We start from the raw sequence: 10,381 nt of genomic DNA, 5'->3' as shown, positions 1-10,381 counted from the left end.
AAATTAAGAATAAACAAAAGGCAGGAAGGTAAAAACTTTTCATCTAAAACTGCATAAATACCAGACATTTATGAGTATACCAAATATTCAGATAAATTAATATGGTATGCATGTCCCAAATAACTAAATCCATCATATTTCATTAATTATTCTTGTAGCATCACATACACACATTGTATAGAATATGAGCGCATGCTGCAATAAAAAAAACACACACACAAATAAGCACCAACATGTGAGAAAACACTATTTTCAATTAAAATCTTCCAGACTTATCTTTTCACAAGAAAAATATACTTCAAGTTGCACCTGTTAAATAAAAATAAACAATAACAAACCAAAAACATCAATGCATCAAACTGACACAGAAGTGTTTAAAGTGTGCACCAATAATCCAATTTGTTTTCTACAACTAAAACTTTTTTTAAACAAACACATTTAATTTACATGACTGTATGGAAATGTGTGTTTCCTTGTTTTGAGGACGTACTGGCTGTCAGAAACGGCTGCAGCTGAGCTCTCATGCTGTGTAGACATCTGGCCTTTCCCTCCAGGATCTCTGCCAGCTTTTGGACATATTCCCCAAATGCCTGTAGGACAGAAAGACAAATAGAAAGGTGTGCTTTTTAAAGTCCATGAAATGAAAAGAAGGAATATATGGGAGCTCACTCCCGCCACTCTGATTAAAAATGATCTCATAATTATGAGATAGCCAAGATAATGAGAAAGTAATTTCATAATAATGAGATATCTAAGTTATATTAATGAGATAGCAGACATTTTAAAAAGGGACCCGCCACCTGGCACAAGACAGTTTTCTGAAAATTTTAAAAATGCCACACACTCAGAGTTTTAAAGGATAGTTCATTCTGCCCAGAAATGGGGCACACCTCTCACAGCTGATCTGCTCGTTTTGACGTGTAATTTGTGGGGGTGCACGCAGCCATTTGAGCCACATTCACGTTCGCGGAAGAAGAATAATAATAAAGGATATTAATGTTGAAAACTCCCCAGGTGCATAACAATAAGGGCCCTGCTTGCTGAAGCAGCAGCAGGTCCCTTAATAAAAAAGCGATTAATTTTGAAAATTTGACAACTCGAAAATTGGGAAATTCCTGAAGAAATTTTAAAAAGGGACCTGCCACCAGGCACAAGATAGTTATTTCAAATGTAAAAAAAAGTCACACACTCAAAGTTTGAAAAGGTAGCTCAATCTGAGAAATTTTTTGAAGTTTTTTGCTAAAATTTTTGCCACGGTAAATCAGATCGCTTAGAAAAGTAATAGCACACCTATTGACTTATAGTATCTAATTAATAATGAGATACTATAAGTCATGATTATGAGATTTTTTTGTCAGAGTAGTGGGAATGGGCTTCCATAGAATAATTACAGGTAAGATTTAGCTTAACCATTTTATGTTGCCGCCATAAAAGTTTCCCCTCTTTATGACAGAAAGCTTCCATCTGTTTCAGCTGCTCCAGGTGGGCCTCAACAACACACCACCTAAATACAGATCATATGGATTATGTAGTAGTACTTGTACCATGGCAATCAGATACTGTTAGATAATTGTCAGAAAATACAACTTTTATATCTACTCACTTGGTGTATTCAGAGCCATCTGTGGTAAAAAGATGCATAGTGGGTCTAATTTCTTGATTGCTGGTTGATTTTGCTGCATTTTTTGGTTTTGGTAAAACATTTGAGTTGCAGGAATAGTGGGACGGCGCTCTATTCAGATGACCAGCAGAGATGCTGGATTTTTCTCTTGTAATGGATGAAGATTTACTCGCACATTCTGCTGGGTTGTGTGCAGCAGGAGAGCTGTTGTTCCCAATGTGCAAGAGAGGAGTAAGCACAGACACACATGTAGATGGTTGAAGTGGCGATGCAGTAGCTGTGTTGTTAAAAAGTTGATTTTTCTGCTGCCTAAAGCCAGAAATGCGAGATTTGTTTGCATCTGAATGAGAAAAAAAGAATAAATCATTTTTAAGCATGCACACACACACTGACATGCTGAAATGACACTTACCGTTTCCACTGACAGCTATTTTGGTGTATTTTTGCTGCTCAGTCAGTGTCACATTGTCAGATGCATCTAAAAGATTCATTTTAGCTACATCTGATGCATCTTCATCCTCTACAAGTTCTTCCCCTGTTTTTACACCAGAGTCTACCAGATTCGTAGAATGTAAGAATGAGGTGGCAGCAGCTTGTTGATCGACATGAAGCAGGGAAATGCTGAGCGAGTCCACATTTGTCTCATCTTGAGGGAAAGTAGAGATTTTGGCTGTGTGGTTGCATGAGTGTGTGTAAACAGCACAATCTGTTGGCTGTATGCATCCATTCCTGGTAGATGAAACAGGTGATGTGGCTGATTGAGCATATGGAAATTGTCCTTCACTAGCATTAGCTACAAAGCTATTTTTTCTCTCTCTGTGGTTGTTTGATGATACTGCCTCTGGAGTATTTTGTAGGATATTATCACGTTTAGCATTTGCAGATTCAAAAGGAGACTCATGCAGCTTATCTGAGATCAGGAGCTCATTGCATGATGGGGAAAGAGGCCTTTCTGCAGGAGCTCGCTGATGCACCAAATCATAGTGAGCTGAATCTGTCTGTGCAGCTCTCCACATGTCTTTATCCGAGACATCTGACGCATTTGGTCTGACCACGCTTGTTCCTCTTTGGTCCTTCAAACCCCAGCAGTCTGACAGTTGCACATTTACATTTGACGATTTTCCGTTTGCTGTTCTATTTGCAGACTCCGCCACTGCTTCTTCCACCTGAGCACGCCACGCTTGCTTCCTCACAGCTAATCTTTTCTCCCCCCTCCTCGCCCTCTCCTCAACCAGCCTTTTCCTCTCACTTTCAGACTCATCTAACCTCCAGCCGTCATTTAAACGGTTACTGCTGCCGGCACCAGCATCATTCTCGCAGTGGTTTGTAGAGGTTAAAGGTTGAACTTGAGTCTCACCTCTAAGCAAAGAAATCGGTCCATCATTATCAACATCGGCTCCTCCTGTGGCTGCATATTCATCTAAAATCTCTCTCAAACTATGATCCATGTGAGTTACAAACGAGAGGCGAGAGGAGGGCAGGAATGATGAGAGCGAGTCCTGAGTAGAGGAGGGAGAAGATGGACATCTAAAAGATGGCACGAAATGGACTGATGAAGACAATGAGGGTACAGACTGCTGCAGATGTTGATGATATTGTTTTAGGTGTCTCATTTTTTCTGTATCAGCCTTTTTTAAATCTCTTTCCCTTTGTCGCTCTACTTCACAGATTCTTTCCTCTTCTATCCATTCTGGTGGACTATTATCTTTCTTCCTGCGGTGGAATCCACATTCTTTTACCATAAAAGTCAAATTATCCTCACAAGTTTGTTCCTTGTGTTTCCGCTGACCAGTTTGTGGTTTGAGTGCCGGTGCTGCTCTGGTACTTTTCTCTCTAACATAATGGTGAGAATCAGAATTTCCACGTGTCATGCGCCGACCTTCTTCTTCGTCTGCCTCTTTAGTCCAACTCTCCCTTTCACCATTCGCCAGCCAACCTCTAACTGGTTTCTCAGATTCAAGTATTTTTTGTCTTCTGCCTTTTGACTGAGTTTCCTCTTCACATCTGCTGTACTTGGGTGTTAAGCGGAGGAATACGCCCGCTGTGTGGAACCTTGCAGGTGTATTTGGTTCAATAGTCTCACTTAGTTTGGTTGCTTTTTTCGGAGTGCCAACGTTGCTGCTGCTCCTGTTATGTTTAGAGAAAGGTCCCGTCTTGCACCTTCTCCTTCCCCTTACCTCTGCTTGTCCCTTTAACTCCTTCACACTAAGAAAAAAATAAGCATGTAGGTTATCCTGGAAAAACATAAAACATTTGAACATGCATTATACATCATTCCACTTTCATTCATCTAGCTTCAGCTCATCTAGCTCATTTTTTAAATACATTTGCAGTGGTCTCTAGTCTAAATGCCTTGCGAGTTATTTTGGCGCTCCTTTTTCAGGAAGTAGAAGTTAGCTGGAGCAGTGGGGCGCAGAAAACGCAAGATTTGGAGTCTTACTCATTATTATTAATTATATTTGGACATCTCACGTCTAATTGGCTAACAACAACACCACTCTTCTGCTGCCTCTGTTTGTGCTGCAATGTTGATGTTTTATATTCTCCACAAATAACACAAGCCTGAATGTGCTCTGCCATGTTGTGAAGTTGCTAATGCTAACGGTTAAATTCTACTAGTCGAGACGTGCTCTGCTCTCTCGTGGATGCTAAATCAACAACAGCCTGCCATGTATGTCAATCCATGAATGTACATTTTCAGTGTGACGTAGATCTGTGTGGCTTTATCTGACCCGAGCGTTTCCCTGTCTGCTTTATCGGCAGCTAATTAATGAAACAGCGATAGAAGACTATTTTAGCCTGCATGTGAAAGTCAGAATAAAAACTATTATTTTCAGTTAACCTGCTCTTTAACAAAATTTTTCATTTCTTTTACAATTTAGGCAGCAGTAGCTCAGGAGGTAGAGTGGGTTGTCCAGTAATTGGAAGGTTGCAGGTTTGACTCCGGCTCCTGCCAGAGAATGCTGCTGTTTTGTCCTTGGGAAAGACACTTAACCCACCTTGCCTGCTGGTGGTGGTCGAAGGGACCGGAGGTGCCAGTGTTCGGCAGTTTCGCTTCTGTCAGTGTGCCCCAGGGCAGCTGTGGCTACATCATAGCTCATCATCATCAGCGTGTGAATGTGTGTGTGAATGGATGGATAAGTGATTGTGTTTTGAAGCGCCTTGGGGGGTTGTAGTATCTTAAAAAGGGCACTATACAAATACAGCCATTTACCATTAACTCAGGCTAAATAAAGACTTACCGATCAGCATATCTTAGTGTATTCAGCGTGTGTTCGGTTGCTTGGTGACCTGGTGAGATGCTGGCAATCATGCAGGTCAAGGAGTTTCCAATAAATGAGTCTTTTAAAACCTTGAATGAGATTAAATATAAAAGTTAAAAATAAAAAAATACATCAAAGTTAAGAGGTTCGGCTTGGCGAAAGACGATCATAACATCTGTATCTTCAGGTTCTTTACCTGAGTAAGTTTGCTTTGTCGGAATGGTGTGTGGGATTCATCTTTATCAAGAGAACGAATACATTCCTTAAGCTAAGAGGGGGGGAAATAAACAAATTGAAAATTAGAAATATAAATGATATCTGAATGGGATTTCTTAATGTGTCAGGATGTGTTTGAATAACTTACAGCCAACAGGCTCTGGTTGATCTCAGCTCCCTCCATACGAGTCTGTCTGTCTGGTTCTTTGGCATCAGATGCCCGCTCACTTCCTGCCAGATCCACAAACCACATCCTGTAAACACACACACACACACACACACACACACACACACACACACACACACACACACACACACACACACACACACACACACACACACACACGCACGCACGCACGCACACACACACACACACAACATTTCAGTTGTTTTATACAAACCCTAATGCTTTTATTTAATTTTGAAATCAAATAGACATAAATATGAAAATCAGACCCTCACCAAGCTCATCTGTTCACTCTCTTAAGTTCCCGTTTTCTCTGCTGCTCTGACCAGTTGGGAAATGTTTGCCTATCAGTCAAATATTGACACCTCTTTCTGAATCTTTACAATTATGTTGTTTTATTGATCAAAGCTTAAGGAGGCAGGATGGAACTTCCTGCTGATGTTGATCAGCTGGAACAGATACATGCTTTTAAAATGCAAAAGAAAGCCTCCGTCAACCTGTTTGGAGACCTGGGCGTGAAGACAGTTGTATGCCGGTGCTGTTGAAGATGATTAATGCATGACAAAAAGACTAAACTCTGAATATTGGTTTTGTTATTTTCACCTTCCACCTGTCTGCTGGTTTGGACCCCTGAGCTGAATCTGAAGCACGGCGTGAGAACGGGAGGAGAGAGGATTCACGCCACTGACTCCCTGAGTCCGTTCTGCTGTTCCTTGTGAAATCACCTTGAATGCAAATAAAATTAATTATTTAAAAAAATTTAACGCAGTAGACAGATGTTACAGAAGATACTGAAATAGTCGACAATCAATAGCACATTCTGGTGGATGATAGTTTATTTATATTGGGGTTTTTTTCAGAGTCATTTTGTGTATATGTGAATGTTTTAAGGACCTGGGGCCTCATTTATCAAGCTTGCTTACGCACAAAACGGGGTCGGAAAACTGCGTAAGCAACTTTCTGCGCAAACTTTGGGATTTATGAAAGAAAACTTAGCGGAAAAATGTGCGCAACTTTAAGTTGACTAAGGACCTGGCTTATGCACATGTTGGACATGGAGAGCACCTGCAGTGCTGCTGCTGAGAAGGATAAAATTATGAAATCCTACAACGTTATCACTTGTACTGCTTCGTTTTCACACAGAACAAGACCCCCCCACACACACGCACACACACACGCGCGCTCACACACACACGCACACTCACAGCCTGAAGCGCAGAATACAGAATGCAGAATACCAGCAGGGGGACAGATTGAGACAGAATGTCATGCATCTGTGACAGTGTGTGTTCTGTCACTGTGACCCGATTGATCATGCGCCCTGGCTACTTGTACAGGGGCGATCTCTGTTTGGCTGACTGGTTAGTGTGCACGACTTTCAGTCGGGAGTCGGGGGATTGAATCCCGATTGGACCATTTTTTTATATCCGCCACAGATCTCTCTGAAGAATTCACAACATTGACGGCTTCAGCAACGCTGTGCCACTCTGTGGATTTTCTCTTATTTGTTTTGCAAAAGCACTTCCTTTCATTTCTCCACCTCACCCACAAGTACCTCAATTTCTGCTTCTGTGAAATTGCGCTTCCTTGATCTGCCTTGATCTACGGTCGCCATCGTCATTGGCGGAGTGCTGCAACAGCCGGCTTATGCATATGCATGAGATCCACAAGGCACTTTGCATTGACTATTTATGGCAGTAAGTGGGTGTGGTGAGGGCAGGATGTGACTAAAAAGCAGCTGAGAACCTTTCTAGATAGTTTCTGATTTATGATGAGGAGATTACGTGCAGCTGTGTGTACTCCATGTTTGATAGATCACAAACCTACTTGGCGTAAGTACATTTTTTTTGCTGAGCTTAAGTACGGTTTTAGTAAGGATTCTACACAATGTTTGATAAATGAGACCCTTGGTTGTTGTTTTTACTTATTAATTGTTTAAAGTGTAACATAAAAACATTAAAAATTTGATAAACTATCAACAAAATACACTTTTTTCCTGAATCCAATACTTTGATAGAATTTAATTTCTCAGTTCTATAAAGATCTGTATTTTAGACTCCGAATCTGCATTGGATCGTAAATGTAAACAGTCATATCTGTTTAAAGGAGCGAACCTTAAGCACCGAGCTGACCGAATCCACTCTGACATTACGCAGCCCTGAAATGTGAACCACTTTCTGTCCATCTTCTCTCGCAAACAACCTTCAGAGGCAAGAAAGGAGGAAAATATTCAAGAGGATCACATCAGTTACAATTTTAAAAGATAAAGTTGGAAAGCTTGATCTTGCTAAGCACACCCTAACCAGACAACAGACCTTTTCCTGCTGTCCAACAGGTCGTACAACTGACCGCAGTAGATCTCAAAGAAACTAGCATAAACCAGTAAGGATGAGTGCGTGTGTGTGGTGGACAGGTGAGCAAAAATGTCCCGAACTGCCAGAACATACAACCCAGGTTCCCCAGGAGATGATCCCAGCATGGTGTGAGTCTTCCCTGCACCTGTTTGTCCATATGCAAAGCAGGTGGCTTTCCCTCTGTGGATTCACGCAAAATAAACTTTAAAAGGACTGAAAAACAAAGTCATAACATGAGATAAAAGGTGCTGTGCAACCCTACCCGTTAAGCATGTGCTGCACCAGAGGAAAGGCTGTCGTTTGATACACCTCTTCATTAGAGCTCCCTTCCCCAAAAACCTGGTCAAAGTAAAACTTGTGCTGCAAAAACAAAGAAGCAGGAGAAGATGCGGAATAGGAAATAAAAAATAAATCATAGAATTCCAGGATTGTTAGATAGGTGGTTGTTTTCTTACCTGTAGTATGTACTCAGAGAGATCCACAGCTTCTTTGCTTTCACGGACAATAACGCAGTCTTCACCTGGAGTCGTCGTGACAACATCGACCTGTCCTCTTCTGCACTCTGCACGTGTCAAAGGTCTTTTCCTAACACACACTCTAATCCGCTGTCCCCCCACATACCTGACACACACACCAAACCGCAGTAAAGAATTACAATCATCAAATCAAAATGACATTACTATCGTCAGATAAAGTATTACAGATTGTTATTAAACATAGTTACATTTTACTAGCTGTGGACTCACTTGTTTTTTGGAACCAGTGGAGAACTCAGTGGGAGTCCGTAGTTGTAGCCAGCTGTTCCTTTTGCTTCAAAAACAGGTATGGGCTTAGTCGTGTCTGGAGAGACATTTTCCTTCCTGGAGGTTCCTTCTCTGAGTTTTTGTCCAAAAGGTTTGCTATCAGTATCAGTTGCACAATTGGGATTTGGTTTGTGGGATATTTTACTAATTGATAGAAAATTGTCATCAGAATTGACCGAAGAAAATCCTCTTCTGTTTTCTTCATGGTGGGAATCACATGAGCAGCTAACTGTGCCCCTCCTATTGTTTTTGCTCTTTGGGGGGCCGTATGGGGCTGCATTTCTGATGGGAAGCTCAAGTTGCATGGCTGTGGCTGATCCTTTTACCTGGACAGGCTCAACAAACCTATTATGGCTTGCAGAAACATGAACAGAATGAGGAAATTCAAGATTGAAATCAAGCTGCCTGCAAACACACTGGGGTCCAGCATACCTGGATGCATTAGATGTATTTATTGTAGCTCCGTATTTGTCAGGATCCTTGCTCACATTTTCACCAAAACTGATTCTTCCACCCACTGCAACACAGTCTCCATCACCTCCAATGTTATCATTACAAATCATAATATCATCATTCACTAGACTATTTAAGTCAAGAGTTTTGACCATTTGGACCAGATGGAAAAGTCGTGTTCTGTCCTCCATTGAGGTGATTCCCAGGAGGGGGTAATCCTCCATCCTCAGAGCTGAAAGGTGGACTGCGCGGCAAACACCAGCCAAGGTGAACCTAAGAGACAAACAACAGGAGGCCAGGTTTATATCTGGAAAACACAAGGGAAGTGTGGCCTTGGGTGGCACATATCTGCTTACCGGGCATAATGATGCTGCATCCCTGCAGCTCTCAGGAGCTCGTATAGACAAACCGTCATTTCCTGACCTTCCTTTTCTCTCCATTTACTCCTTCCCTGCACCACCTCTGAGACAGACAATGTATTCATCCATAGATCAGAAAGAGCAAAAGCATAAAGATTATCAATCTACAGAAATAAAATGACTCCTCTTACACAGAATACATCTCAAAAAGGCCTCACACTGCAACCTGCTCCAACAACAACTCAGGACAGTGTCCTGTAGGGTGATTTGTCAGAGAATTGTAACCAATGGTTGCTCACTGGGTCATTACTACAACCTCGCTCTGTTGATGGTAGGCAAAGCATGGGATGCTGAAATCTGACACTAGCAGGATAGAGCCGCAAAGTGCAGTTGACACAGGATTCTTCACTGCAGCAACTTTGATAAATATAGCAAACATTGGCTAGCAACAGTCTAATTCTACTGTAGATTGGCCAGCAGCTGTAACTGTCCTGCCATGTGATAAGAGTGGGACAGCTGAGACACAGACCAGTACATGCAGACACATTTGTGCATTTATCTCTGTGGGCATTATGCAACTCTCACCTTTGCAAACTTAAATGGATCTATATTTATAGTTGCAGAAAATTAAATACCACCATTAAAATAATAAAGTTTTCAAAAAAGTAACAATTAAAAATACTTACTTACTTTGGGCTTTTTATCTTTCAGCAGCCAAAGATATCGGACAGTAGCACGTTTAACCGAAATAACATTAATTATTTAAGCTGCCAGCCTGGATGGTATTTCCGTACTCAGAATTAGTCTCCATAACAACACAAACAGCTGACTGGTCCTTTTTTCTGTCAGCTCAAAAAAAAATTAATAAAAAAAAGTTTATCACACGTAAATAAAGAATTTCAGTGGGACAACCGGTCGAAATAACGAGCAGTTCAGCTATTACACACAGAGATAATCCGTATAAGGCTTATGCCCACCAGCAACCCATAAGAAGCCTATCGGTTTAAAGGGACAGACAGATATATACATATTTTTTTGCTTCATTGGAAGATTTCACATTTAATATATTCGTTTTTCTTTTTGTAACAAAATCAATTTCACATTTTTAAAAACATGTAAATATAA

At 41.1% G+C, this 10,381-nt stretch overlaps 1 protein-coding gene across 10 annotated transcripts; it reads right to left on the bottom strand.

The window, feature by feature from the left end:
• Positions 1-217: 217 nt before the first annotated feature.
• On the bottom strand, positions 218-10,177 carry LOC107393996 (kinesin-like protein KIF24). 10 transcript variants are annotated; one of them, XM_015972690.3, is made up of 17 exons: positions 9,943-10,177; positions 9,254-9,359; positions 9,050-9,170; positions 8,877-8,961; positions 8,388-8,798; positions 8,097-8,262; positions 7,904-8,001; positions 7,603-7,821; positions 7,402-7,489; positions 5,891-6,012; positions 5,249-5,354; positions 5,081-5,152; positions 4,864-4,973; positions 2,034-3,826; positions 1,604-1,961; positions 1,411-1,504; positions 218-590 (listed from the first exon to the last, which is right to left on the bottom strand). In XM_015972690.3, exons 2-17 carry the CDS (start codon positions 9,335-9,337, stop codon positions 444-446), a joined length of 4,074 nt encoding a protein of 1,357 aa, XP_015828176.3. In that variant the 5' UTR covers positions 9,338-9,359; positions 9,943-10,177; the 3' UTR covers positions 218-443. The 10 variants fall into 10 exon arrangements, 9 of the variants coding, with proteins under 9 accessions (XP_015828176.3, XP_015828175.3, XP_015828171.3 ...); XM_015972689.3 differs by having other exon boundaries at positions 8,877-9,170; XM_015972685.3 differs by having other exon boundaries at positions 8,388-8,961.
• Positions 10,178-10,381: the final 204 nt, after the last annotated feature.

The sequence above is a fragment of the Nothobranchius furzeri genome, chromosome 17 (genome assembly GCF_043380555.1).
Source record: "Nothobranchius furzeri strain GRZ-AD chromosome 17, NfurGRZ-RIMD1, whole genome shotgun sequence".
NCBI lineage: Eukaryota > Metazoa > Chordata > Actinopteri > Cyprinodontiformes > Nothobranchiidae > Nothobranchius > Nothobranchius furzeri.
The sequence above is the reverse complement of the archived record's forward strand: the minus strand, read 5'-3'. Positions and strand labels throughout refer to the sequence as shown.

Excerpts from the sequence above, each read along its gene's own strand:
- LOC107393996 (XM_015972682.3), bottom strand. The coding sequence starts at position 9,312 with ATGACGGTTTGTCTATACGAGCTCCTGAGAGCTGCAGGGATGCAGCAT. Across the intron at positions 7,822-7,903 it reads GTGCAGCACATGCTTAACGG|AGGGAAAGCCACCTGCTTTG; the intron begins GTAGGGTTGCAC and ends GTGAATCCACAG. Across the intron at positions 5,355-5,890 it reads AACCAGCAGACAGGTGGAAG|GATGTGGTTTGTGGATCTGG; the intron begins GTGAAAATAACA and ends GTGTGTTTACAG.